Consider the following 14,149-nt stretch of genomic DNA (forward strand, 5'->3'; position numbering starts at 1 on the left):
TCAGCATGTTAAACTAGGTTTCATTTATTTTTTCACAGAGTGCCCAGAGGCATCAAAAGAAAGCTGTATTTATTACAAGTAGCTGCTTAGAAGAAGCTATAACAAGGGAAATAATCCAAGATATAATTCAGGCTAGTCAGCTTCAGTATGTCATCATTATAACAGCAGTGACTCCCAGAATGCATCTCTTCAAAAAATCAGGAAGCTATGATGGTGACACACATTCCATTTTTGATGCATTTGAAGAAGATCTCTTAGAATGGATGGGAAATATGGTATACAGTATAAATATTCTTTCAAAACCTGATAATTATGTTTAATAGTGTAGAGAGTTTTTTGGAAAGGATCCGGCTGTTGTCTTTTTAAGGTCAAATAGTCATTGGGATCTTCAATACTGAAAATTAGAGACAGTTAGTTGACAAGTTTTTGTAGCAGTATGCAAGACATAGAGATTACAATTCGGCGGTGGCGGTGGTGGTGGCGGTGGTGGTGGCGGCGTAAACTATATGTATAAACCTTTATATTTCAGAGAGTAGAAGACCTGCAGGCTTCATGCTTCTATCTGTCATATGTCCTTTGTCCTTGGCCTCATTTACATGGTTCAGCAACTGCTTGAAAAAAAGTGTTGTTTTTATGTCATGTGAATTTCTCACTCATTATGAGTAATAAGATAACTATATTTGGTATATGGATTCCTTTCAAGGTCTAAATGTCCATTAGACAGGTTTCATTTGACCTAAACCTCATTTCATAGTTCAGTGACCAAGGTTAAAGTTAAGTGATTAGGTCCGTTTCTTAGATACTGTAGATCAACTATATTTGGTGTATGGAATGATTGTAAGGTGTTTAGCAGGTTTCATCTGACCTTGACCTCATTTTCATGGTTCATTGGTCAATGTTTTTTGTTATGGTCTGTTTTTCTACTACTATAGACAATAGTTCAACTATATTTGGTGTATGGAATGATTTTATGCTGTACGTGTCAGTCTGGGAAGTTTCATTTGACCTTGACCTCATGTTCACAGTTCATTGGTCAATGTTAGGTTTTTGTGTTTTGGTCTGTTTTTCTTATTTAATAAGTAATAGCTCAACTGTATTTGTTGCATGGTATGATTATAAGTTCTATTTGTCTGTCAGGTCATTTTCATTTGACCTTGACCTCATTTTCATGGTTCATTGGTCAATATTAGGGTTTCATAGTTTGGTCTGTTGCTTGAATACTATGAGCAATAGGTCAACTATATTTAGTGTATGGAATGATTGTAAGACGTACATGTCTGTCTGACTTGGTTCATCTGATCTTAACCCCATTTTCATGGATCATTGATAATGTTAAGTTTATGTGACCCTTGTAGTAAAGCTTTATTGTGAGGACTATCAACATGAAATCTATCATGGTTAGTAAAGCAGGCAAGACATTTTAGCATGTGCACTCTTGTTATTACAATCCCAGTAGAAACTGAACATTTGAAAGTTGACAAGATTGTATCATATGCATACAGAGTTTGTAAGAATATGATTGGCCAGAAGTTGTCAAAATATATTTTGTCCTTTTTCTCAGAAGCAACATAACAGAACAACTTCATAATAGGTCAGCAGCTCAATAATGATAAGCTTAACATGTTAGCACTACTCTGATCTGTCAGATACCTAATTCCTGTTTGCTGATACTTTGAATTTTTCAATATTTTTCAGAATGAACTAAAAAATTTCATTACACATTTCTTCCTTACTACTGAACAAAATTACTCATACACTGTATTTAGTCAGCAGTTCAGCAGTCATGAGTTGTAACTTGTGTGTACATTTTGAGATCAGACAGATTCCTATGCATTTTTTTCTATACCTTGAATTACAAGTGGAGATATGCTTGGCATGACTACATTGTGTAAGTGTGCATTCTTGTTGCAAGTAGGAGTAAAAGGTTTTTCAAAATTTCAAATGTTGAATTACTTAGATGAGTAGTACAACTAATTTAATGGTATCTTGTTATTTTGTAGGACTTGTTGTTATTATAACTAATGTTATGAGTATGTTTCATTGTTAGCAAATGTGCAAATATAGTACAAGTTATTTTTTACATTAAAATGTGCTTATTTTTCAGAATTACACAGTTGAAATAAAGCATATACCTATTCTTATGTCTTGTATAAGCAATAATGTATTTATAACACCAGCATTTACAGAGTTATTCCCCTTGATAAAAACAGATGTCAAACAGCTGAGAATACAACATGCTAGTAAAAAGGTATGCTCATGATTAGCTATGAACTAGTTTTCTAAGAAAGTTCAGAAGCATTTTACATAAATATTTGCATGTATGCATGGATTGAAAACTTTTATTCCTAATTTTTGGTACTTGTCAGAAATTAATATGACTGTTTAAAATAAGTACAGTAATTTGTTTAACCATGGTTGAACAAATGCATGCAAAGTGAAGAACTAAGTAACGTTGTATAAGTTAAAAGATAAAATAAGTGCTTTCTATACAGTATGGGTTCTGCTTATTTGTAGAAGACCATACAGTAACCCTTTATGAAGGGCACTTCTGTAATGAATATTCTCAGTGTTAGATTTATTCAACATTATTCCTAATTTAAAGAAAATTGGTTTTACATTATGCATATGAGAATATTTTATTGGGATTGTACTTATAAAAACCCAGACTTATTAATTATAATTCAACATTTTCTGCTGGAGTCTGGTAATACATGTACTTTCTTTTATACAATATGTAGCTGTTTTGTTATATCTGACATATTTTTTCAAGTTCACTTTTTATTTGTAATTTTCCAACTCATGTGTTTTTATGCATGGCCCCGCCATAGCGGAGGGGGCATTAAGTTTTACCCTTGTCCGTCTGTATGTACGTCCCAAAATTGGTTTCCGTTCTCCAACTTTAGTTTGCCTCAACCAGATGTTATGAAACTTATACACAATGCTTATTACCACAAAACACAGATCAAGTTAGAATTTGGTGGCGTCACTTTAACTGTTCTAGAGTTATGCCCCTTTACAAATGGAAAAATGGCTAAATTTTTTGTTTCTGTTCTCTTACTTCAGTTTGCCTCAACCAAATGTTATGAAACTTATACACAATGCTGATTACCACAAAACACAGATTAAGTTTGAATTTTGGTGGTGTCACTTTTACCGTTTTAGAGTTATATCCCTTTATAAATTGAAAATTTGCTGAATTTTTCGTTTCCGTTCTTTAACTTTAGTTTGCCTCAACCAAATGTTATGAAACTTATACACAATGCTAATAACCACAAAACACAGATCAAGTTTGAATTTTGGTGGCGTCACTTTTGCTGTTCTAGAGTTATACCCCTCTACAAATGGAAAAATTGCTGAATTTTTCGTTTCCATTCTCTTACTTTAGTTTGCCTCAACCAAATGTTATGAAACTTATACACAATGCTACTTACCACAAAACACAGATCAAGTTTGAATTTTGGTGGCGTCACTTTTGGTGTTCTAGAGTTATGCCCCTCTACAAATGGAAAAATTGCTGAATTTTTTGTTACCGTTCTCTTATTTTAGTTTGCCTCAACCAAATGTTATGAAACGTTTACACAATGCTTATTACCACAAAACTTAGATCAAGTATAAATTTGGGTAGCATCACTTTTACAGTTCTTGAGTTATATCCCTTTATAACATTATATGCAAGCGGGGGCATCATCTGTGTCCCATGGACACATTTCCCATTTATTTTCCTTTAGGGTCCATCATTGGTTAAAAAAATGTATTCTTGCTTTCTTGTACAAATGTAGTATTTCTAAATCTTGTGGAAGATGTCCTAGATCTTTGACATGGACATATGTGAAAAGCCATTTGGTGTTTAATAACTCATCAAAATAGTGTTTGATATGTATATGATGCTATTTTGGAATATTGTTTCACTTTCACAGATTGAGAAGAGACATTTTGAATGTTTAAATGACCTTGACATGACCTGTCTACCAGCTAATCTACAAATTTGGTTCAAAGTAAGTTAATTTACAGCTGTGGGGTTCGTTTCTATAATTCTAAAGTTCATCTTTTAGTTTCTGTGTTTTAGGTAACATAGTCTATTTTGTGCTTTATGATACATGTATATAACAGCCATAAGGAATTAGTTATGGAAGTAGGTAATTTATGAACACCAAAAGGAGTAAGGGAATTTAAGTTATTCTTAGTCCTAAAGATGGAGCAAAGATTCTAGGTGAGTAATACATTCTTCATAGTCAGTGTTCTCAATAAGAGCCGGCAACTGACAAGATCTGCTGCATATTGCGTGTTTTTTTGCTGGCTATTAATTTATTGACAAAAAAATGACATACACGAAAATTGCATAGTCGGGATCTGTCGTACATCTTTTTTCTACTAACTGGTTCAGAGTTGTCCTCCAGTCGTAAATAATACAATAGTAAACGTAAACCAGTTTCAAATCATTTGAGCGTTTGAAACAAAGCGATAAAATCTGTACAAATCAAGATTGATGTTGATGCAGATATTTTAGACAGCTTGTTACAAACTCAAACATGAAGAGAACGATCAGTGACTACATTTAGCGTTAGCCAGCTTTACAGTAAAGCAAAGACAAGAAAGCTCGCAAAGTGTATCCTTACATGGATTTAAACTTTTGTGCATTTATGTATTTTATTGTATAATCGCTGGAGTATAAAGAAAATTGAAACACTGTGAAATTAGTCCACATCTGATGAATTCTAGTCACTTAGAACCTGGTTAAATCGGCACCCGGTATACTCAATTCGGCACCTAGTCCAATATGTGTTGAATATATATTGTTTTTAGTATTTTAAGCAAAAAGGTTAAAATATTCAAAGAAGGGGGATGGCCAGAAAGTTCTTTTTGTTTTGTTGCGTATTTTCTTCGGGCAACTAAATGTGTATTCAAGGTACTGGATATTTATTATGCATGTTTTAACCAGTTGATATTGATGACAGGGACTCATAGTTTTCCCTTTTATTGCGTCTTATTTTTTTCATGATTAAACAACAGCTTGAGTAATGGCTTCATTGTTTTTTATTTCAGTTTTTGAAGAAAAAACATCAATAATTATCTGTATAGAGTTAAGACAACAAAAATGTTAATGATTTAATTGATATAAGTTATTAATTAATTAATTGAAAAGAAACAAATCAAATCAAAACATCAGTCATAGGAGTTTAAAAAAAACTGCAAACAATTTACTTCTTAATAATAAGATTATTTTTAACAATATACTGAACAAAATAAAATTCAACCCCAATTTTTTTCTTAATAATAAAAAAGCAGAAAACAGATGAAAAATATTATTTGGTGCCTAACTGACCAACAAAATGCAGAAATGACATTAAAATAAGTGCCTATTTAATCAGATGCCGATTTGACTTATCCTATAGGTGCCGATTTAACTTGTACCCTCTAACCAATGGACAAAATAACAGGATTGAGTGTAGACTGATAAACTGACACTACATAGTTCCTATTTCCTAGATTTAAAATTTACTGTTTTTCAAGCCTTATTTTGTCAGTTGCTTACTGTAGGTTGACAGTTTCCTCAGGCAACTCTGTTTTCCTCTAAATATAAATTTTACCAGTTTTTGAATGACTGAATAAATGTTCTCAATGGATTATATTTGAAACTATAATACAAGACATTAAGAAATCATATGAAGTGAAGACACAATTATAAGGGCTATTCCAGAAATGTCTGTATAGGGGAGGGGGAAGGCACATTAATAACAAAAAATTGCATGGGCTACTTCACATATTTTCCCAATCAAAACTTAAAGTTAAGGAAAAATTAATTAAAATGTTATTCAAATAAAAAGTGCCTTTCCCTCCCCATACAGTCATAATTGGAATAGCCCTTAGTGAAAAAGATTTGCTATAAGAACATTGAGCAAAGGGGTGACACAAGCCATGTCATATAAAATCTGCCAAAAAAATCACATTAATCTTTAATTTTTGAGCAAAAATTTAAATGAGCTACTAAAAATGGACAAAATTAACATGAAGAATAAGAGGTTAAAATCTACTCAGAACAGCCCAGATGCCACCTCCTGCAATCTTGATTTTCAAAATTTTCCTAACCTCTGCTTAACAGGGTGGGGGGATACCCCCTCTCAAACTCACAATCGCGCCTGCGATGCTTGGTTCTCATTATTGCCTCCTACTTTTATTTCTTCCTCTTATTCAAAATATTATTGAGCACACTGACTAATAGTGCCTTCAGTTTTTGTATAACCATATAACACTGGGAGGAAATAATTACATTTTGTCATGGCATATAGAATTTTCAGTTTTCTATTAGATTTGTTTGGATTATTTTTCCATATCTTCATCTTGATAAAGGTGTCAGTCTCAAAGCTATAAGGGGCTAAAATTGACTGAAAACTTTACATTGGGTTGGATTATTTTTCCATATCTTCCTCTTGATTATGGTGTCAGTCTCAAAGCTATAAGTGGCTCAAAGGGACTGAAAAGTGTACTTTTACATGGTTCATAGAATCAAGTTACTTTGATAACATGAGTGTGTCAACCATCATGCTGTATCAACAGACCCTTTAAACATACATTAATGTTCCTATGTTCACTTGTTGTCAGACTATGCTGTTTTGATTGCATTTGATTTGTTTGTTTTGATTTTCAGACATTTGTTTCTAGTATTGACAGTTTATTGTCAGAATTAGCTGTCAGTGAAGACTGCTACTCAATAGGACCAACCAGTAGGATCTTGGCTACTGAATTGGCTAATTATCCTCCAGCTAAGACAAGACGAAAGGTTTGTCTATTTACAAGTACAATAACAATGTTTCAGATTGATAATTTAACTTGTCTTACTTTTTTCATGGCAACTAACCATTTTAAGGCCAGCAAAATAAAAAGCATCATCAGTTTTACCAGGTTAGTAGGATTATAAGGTCTTGTACATTTTTCTTATAGTTAGAATAGAGGGCTATATAGTGAAAACATAAGCATGCAAGAGTTTTTAAAGGCAGTGCTTTAATGCCTTTCTAGTTGCCGTGTTAATATTTCTTTCCGCGATATCCAACTGATCTACGTGGGGGGTCATTTAGCTCCAAGTAGATCCGGAAAATGTTGATTCTCTCCTCTTCTTATTGTGGTATAAAATGTTTTTTGTCTCATTTCATTTACATTGGGAAATAGAGAAACGATCATTGTGTTTTGTTAGTTTTAAAAACTTTTGATATATTTGTATTTTGCATTATAAGCAGTCAACCGATTGACAAACTAGAATTATTTGAATTCCGTGTGGAAAGAGCTCGGGTTAATTTCGAATGTTATCTGCAATCTAGATGTTTATAAATCATTTCGGTCGTTGATATAATAATTAAAGGTCGACTGAACATGAATTATATTATACAATTTAAAGCGCATTTCTGTTTATGCACGCGAACCCGTCTAACGTTATTGTTATTTCGCAGTTATACAAAGTAGCAAATTATCGTTCCTGAATAGGTGGCGCCGTGGTAGCCGATCCTGTACTTCAACTTCCGGTTTCTGCACTGTGCAACTATTACAGTTGCATTTTTAATTAACGATGCCAAGTACTTGTTGTTGTGTACCTGGATGTCATTTAAGAGGAGGACATGCATTTCCAAATGACTTAAAAAGAAGGAAAAGTTGGATCAACGCCATGGCCCATACGCAGATTGGACGAGAACACGATGAAATCGTTGAGTCCATCTCAATCAGCTGTTGTTTGCAAGGCACATTTTACTAAAAAAGACTACGTGCAGGAAACTATTCATGGTAAAACTCTATTTTCTTTTTAAAATATATAGTTATATATGTAATCGCCATGCGAATAAACCAAAGTCAGTTTACAACCGCAATTATCGTTTTAGAATAAAAGGGGGTGGTTAATTCAAGACGTCATAATTTTTTGGATTACGATTCAATGTGATCTGTTTGAGATTTTTTGGTGCTTGCTACAATTATAATGATTTCTTACAAGAGGTATATCATACTGAGAATTATTTTAGCAGTAATTATGCTTATGTAGTAATGACAGGAATGCATAAGCTATGCCTCATAGACTTTCTTGAAAAATATCAATGACAATGTTAACAGGAACAAAACAATGACATGCTCTCATCTATATTATAGTTATTTAGGTACAAACAATGTATGTTTGTTGCATACGTCTCTCATTGTTTGTCCTTTGGATTTACATAACATACATTTTGATGTACATTGAATCAGGCTAACATAGTTTTATCTAGATTGTAATGAATAAATCTAGTTAATATTTTGCCAGGTTACGAGTACAAAGGAATTATAGTTATCTCGTACCATTGTAACTCGTACCAATGTCAACTCGTACCACTAAACAACAACTCGTTCCAATGCAAACTCGTACCACTGCTAACTCGTACCACGGTAAATTCATACCATTGTAAACTTGTACCAACTTATTTAAATGCATTCAAATGGTGTTTAATGATGAATATATACTTTAATTTCACTCAATACCTCTTAAGTCTGTAAAATGTATATAATTTGAAATTACAATAACCAATTTGTAGCTAATTTTCCTTGTCTAATTGGATAGAGAAAACCGTGGCAGATTGGCTTTGTTGTCTCCCTTGAATAGACTCTTTTTTAAACTTTTACTGACAACTATTTGATTTAATTTTTAATCATTCCAAATCAGTAACATTGAATAGATTTGGGTATTTTTCTATTGTTTCTAAAAGGAATTTTATTTAATGAGAGAATTTATTGATTGTGTTTTAAAGGTTTAAAATTGTTTATGACCAACAGTTAGAAAGTATGAAATTTATTTTTTTACAATATTCAGCACATTTCAGCAGAATATGACCATGCTTATATGATTATACAAGTTGATTAGTTAAAGATAAAAAAAACCAAGTTGAATAGTTAATGATCAACCAATAATCACACAATCAAAGGAATTTAATATATTTATTAGCATGGTAATTAAGAAATTACATTTGTATTTTTGTCTAAGTTTTCATTAAAATCTGGTATAAACATGTATAAACATGATAAAGTTCAAAGATATTTTAATTTTTTGTATAAAGCTTAAAAAAAAATAATCATAAAACATTCGTATTTTTGTCTAAGTTTTCATTAAAATCTAGTATAAAATTCAAGTAATTCAACTTTTTTTATTTAGTTTACCAAAAAAAAAATCATAAAACTTTCGTATTTTTGAATATATTTTTAATGGTACGAGTTTGCAGTGGTACGAGTTCTGATTGGTACGACTTCCCAGTGGTACGAGTTTACGTTGGTACGAGTTAACTTGCTTCTGTACAAAGTATGCATTGCTAATGGAAGTTCATTTAATTATCAAAAAACTAATGTTTTATAACCTTTTTCAGGGCACAAACCCACCATACAGAGACTTAAGTCTACTGCCAATCCCAGCCTATTTTCCTGGACCAAGCAAGAGACTGAATCGTCCACAAAAAGAAAAATCAGGGCAGTTTCCTGTGAAAACAAAAGAACTAAACTTGATGAATATTGTAGTAGAAATCTAGAGGAAAGTTTTGATTGTAAAGTTGGTTTTCCTGAAGAAGTAATTCATACTGCAGACAGGATTTATGACTCCACCACCAACTGTCGAGCTAATGTTGAGCTTCACAGATGGAATTACGCAAACACCATCAATGCCTATATTTTCAGCAGAGAATTTTGAAATGAAGACACGTGACACAGCCATGCATTTTTATACCGGTTTAGAGTTGTATACTAAATTTTTATTTGTTTTGCCCACACTTGGTCCAACAGCACATTGTTTGAGATACATATATTTTCAAATTGATAGGGTGTCATTTGAAAATCATTTTTTTTATAACTTTGATGAAATTGATGCATTATACAACCAACTTTGAACTGTCTAGATTCTAGATTGAAACTAGTGTTAAGAATATTGTGTAAACATGGATTGTTTTTATGTCTAAACAGTGGCGTGAGGCTAACACTTGGCCATTTAGTGGTTTAGTCAGGTATTTTTCGCCATGCAACTTAGAATTAAAGTTTCCTACAACTTGGATTATTATTGACAGCACAGAATATCCCGTGATAAAACCTAAAGCTCCTAGAACTCAGGCAACCTTTTCATCATATAAAAACAGAAACACTGAAAATACTTGTATGTTCGACACCTGGTGGTTAAGTCAACTATGTCTCTAATGCATATGTTGGTTGTACCAGTGACTGTGAAATAGTTGAAAGATGTAGAATAGTTCAATTATGTGATCCAGGTGACAGTGTGATGGCAGACAAAAGTTTAAATGTGCAAGATATTTTTGCTCACTTTTTTCAAAAAAAGAAACAGAATTAGTTCCAAAACTCTTATACGGGATAGAAAAGTCTCCAATTAACACGTGCACATAGAGCTAATTATTGGACTAGGCAAAACATACAAAATTCTAATAAATCCTATGAATGGAACTGAAACAAAACTTTCATCTGAAATAACATTTAGTTGTTTTATGTTGTGTAATTTTAGAACTTGTATTGTGCCAAAGGATGCATAAATAAAAGTGACGCAATGAAGTTTGTTCTGATATATATATATAAATATTATTTACAATTACATGCACATGTAAATTGTAATGCATATAAAAATAAGGAGATGTGGTATGATATTCAGTGAGTTTATCGAACCAAAGTGCATAAGAAATGGGTTAAGCAGTTACAGGTGTTACTGTCACCATACAATCTCCAACAATAAGAAAAACTTGTACCGTGTAAAAAATTTCAGAGATCTTACAACTAAGTTTTGTTGTCTCACCTTGACTTTGGTGAATTGTTTATATCTGTTGATGTAAATATAAAAAAGAAGATGTGGTATGATTGCCAATGAGACAACTCTCCACAAGAGACCAAATGACACAGAAATTAACAGCTATAGGTCACAGTACGGCCTTCAACAATGAGCAAAGCACATACCGCACAGTGAGCTATAAAAGGCCCCGAAATGACAATGTAAAACAATTCAAACAAGAAAACTAACGGCCTAATTTATGTACAAAAAATGAACGAATAACAAATATGCAACACATCAACAAACGACAACCACTGAATTACAGGCTCCTGACTTGGGACAGGCACATACATGTACATACAGAATGTGGCGGGGTTAAACATGTTCGCGGGATCCCAACCCACCCCCTAACCTGGGACAGTGGTGTAACAGTACAATATAAGAGCGAACTATAAAAATCAGTTGAAAGAGGCTTAACTCATCAGATGAATAAATACAAATACAAGTGGACGTGGCCGGGTAGTTGTACATCCAAACAACAAAAAGACACTAAGTACAGATCTGAGAGTACTCGCATTTACTGACAGCTAGTTCAAAGCCACAAACAACTGATAAAAAAATCTTGCATCTAAGACTAAATTATCAATCCGTAAGCTCCCTTTAGAATTTTATAAATTTTAGATTTTACATTTCTGAGTTATGGGGTTTTATTCATTAAAAAGGGGGGGATTTTCCAGATTTTGGACAACAACTCAAAAATGCTTTAAGCAGTTCGCATGAAACTTTGGTGAATTATTTATAGCTATTGATGTAATCTCCCTATTGATTTTCATAAATTTCAAATATGACATTGAGAAGAAATTGAACTTTATTTGTTTATAGTCTGGCAACAGATTTATTAAGTATTGCGCAACAGCACAGTGTATTGCACAACAGCAAGAAATCTTTAATTGAATATAAATTCAATTCATATAACAGATTTCAAGTTCTTTGACTACATTTATTCAGAAACTATAATATGTCAAATATTTAATTACAATCCAAATTCAGACCTGAATCAAGCTTGAATATTGTGTCCATTTTTGCCCCAACTGTTCAGGGTTGGACCTCTGTGGGTGTATCCAGCTGCGCTCAGCGAATCAGTTTATTACTTAATTAAGAACTCCTTTTTGTAGAGCCTGAAAGCTCGACATAGGGATAGTGATCCGGCTGCGGCGTTAGCTAACTTCTTAAAAGCTTTATATTTTAGAAGGTGGAAGGTCTGGATGCTTCATACTTTGTATATGGATGCCTCATGTTACGAAGTTTCCGTCAGTCACATGTCCAATGTCCTTGACCTCATTTTCATGGTTCAGTGACTAATTGAAAAAAAAGTTAAGATTTTTTGTAATGTTGAATTCTCTCTTATTATAAGTAATAGGATAACTATATTTGGTATGTGCATACCTTGCAAGGTCCTCATGCCCGTCAGACAGTTTTCACTTGACCTCGACCTCATTTCATGGATCAGTGAACAAGGTTAAGTTTTGGTGGTCAAGTCCATATCTCAGATACTATAAGCAATAGGTCTAGTATATTCGGTGTATGGAAGGACTGTAAGGTGTCATCTGATCTTGACTTCATTTTCATGGTTCAGTGGTTATAGTTAAGTTTTTGAGTTTTGTCTTTTTTTCTAATACTATATGCAATAGTTCAACTATATTTGGTGTATGGAAATATTTTATGATCTATATGTCAGTCACGCAGGTTTTTTTTTAACATTGACCTCATTTTCAAGGTTCATTGCTCAGTTTTAAGTTTTTGTGTTTTGGTCTGTTTTTCTTAAACTATAAGCAATAGGTCAACTATATTTGTTGTATGGAAGAATTGTTAGCTGTACATGCCTGCCTAGCATGGTTCATCTGACCTTGACCTCATTTTCTTGGTTCATTGGTCAATGTTTAGTTTACTTGGTTAATGTTAAGTTTATGTGACAGTTGTAATAAAGCTTTATATTTAGGACTATCAACATAATATCAATGATTAGTAAAGAAGGCGAGACATTTCAGCGTGTGCACTCTTGTTTCATTCATAAATTACTTTATACTTGGAAATATAATTTTGCTTGGAGTTATAGTTTCTAAAAAAAGTATTGTCATTGAAAGAGTTGACATGTTGCAATGTACATTTATTCTACATAGTTCTATGGTACCAAATCAAAAGTTTATATTAAAGAAAGAAGTCAAAGGTTTCCCATCATAGTTGAGTTACATACATTTTTTTTGTACCTGAGGTCGTTGAATATAGATCATTATATAAATAAGGAGATGAGTTATGATTGCCAATGAAACAACTATCATCCATACATTGTACTTATCAGTAACAAACCACATTTGCAAAGTTGAATAAAATACAGTTGATAACATTTACTTATTACTTAAAAGAAAATGCCAAACTATTTTAAACAGTATTTGACTATAAACATAGATAAAAAAGGTACAAACTGGACATAATGCACTAGTTCATAAACAAGTGAGAACAATCGCCTTCATATAGTGCTCAGAATATGACATTCATAAAACTTGTTCAATATCATTAGAGAACTCTAAATCTTAAATACTGAAAGCCACCTCTGATAAGTACAATGTACTATGCAAGATAATGATATAACTGGACTAAAAATACACACAACCTGTAATTAACTGCCTTTACAGCGCTTTCGCGCTTTGATTAAAAGATGCACAATGGGAAATTTCCCTCTGATGATTTGAAAACTGCTGTCCAGTGTAACTTGAAATGATAGCATGCACACAGATTCACTCAGGCAGAAACCCAGTTGAAATTAAACAAAAGAAATGGAACTCTTTGTTAGAGAAGGTAAAAAAGGCCAAGTTGGTAAATTTAAATTGTTAACATCTGTTTCTATGGGCTTGAAAAGTTAAATGAATGTGCCTAATTTAGGATTTTATGATTCTTATGTATGTGTTTTTATTTAAATTATGGTATGGAGCTTCTAGATATTTGTAAAATTTTAAATTATAGAAAAATTTTCACAAAACAGTAGATTGTGGTAGGTGCAAATTCATATGGATCTTTTTTGTGCATAAGCATAAATTCCGCCAAAAAAAATTTCAAAGAAAGATAATAGATTGATCTTTTTAAAGCATTAATTTGCATCTCTGCCCCCGCGACAGTTTTTTGGGAAAAAATCCCCAAAATGGGCAATAATTTCATTGAAAAGAGAAAGTCCAGTACACCTTTTCATGTTTGGGCGTGTTTGAGTTTACTATTCGGTCTTGAAAACGTATAAATGAAAAATACTTGATACATCATCTCGCTTCAGATTCTATTATTTTTATATATTGAGGCTCTTGGTTGATATAATGACATTAAAAATTTACAGTACTAAAA

At 32.6% G+C, this 14,149-nt stretch overlaps 1 protein-coding gene across 1 annotated transcript in view; it reads left to right on the plus strand.

The window, feature by feature from the left end:
- The window catches only part of LOC127728636 (sec1 family domain-containing protein 2-like), a 49,914-nt gene that overhangs the window by 9,082 nt on the left and 26,683 nt on the right, over window positions 1-14,149 (plus strand). The window contains exons 3-6 of the mRNA XM_052236163.1: window positions 39-275; window positions 2,105-2,248; window positions 3,918-3,995; window positions 6,647-6,778. Of these exons, the coding sequence (XP_052092123.1) occupies window positions 39-275; window positions 2,105-2,248; window positions 3,918-3,995; window positions 6,647-6,778 (591 nt within the window). The remainder of the gene's footprint in view (window positions 1-38; window positions 276-2,104; window positions 2,249-3,917; window positions 3,996-6,646; window positions 6,779-14,149) is intronic.

Source organism: Mytilus californianus, unplaced genomic scaffold (genome assembly GCF_021869535.1).
Source record: "Mytilus californianus isolate M0D057914Y unplaced genomic scaffold, xbMytCali1.0.p SCAF_2, whole genome shotgun sequence".
Lineage (NCBI taxonomy): Eukaryota > Metazoa > Mollusca > Bivalvia > Mytilida > Mytilidae > Mytilus > Mytilus californianus.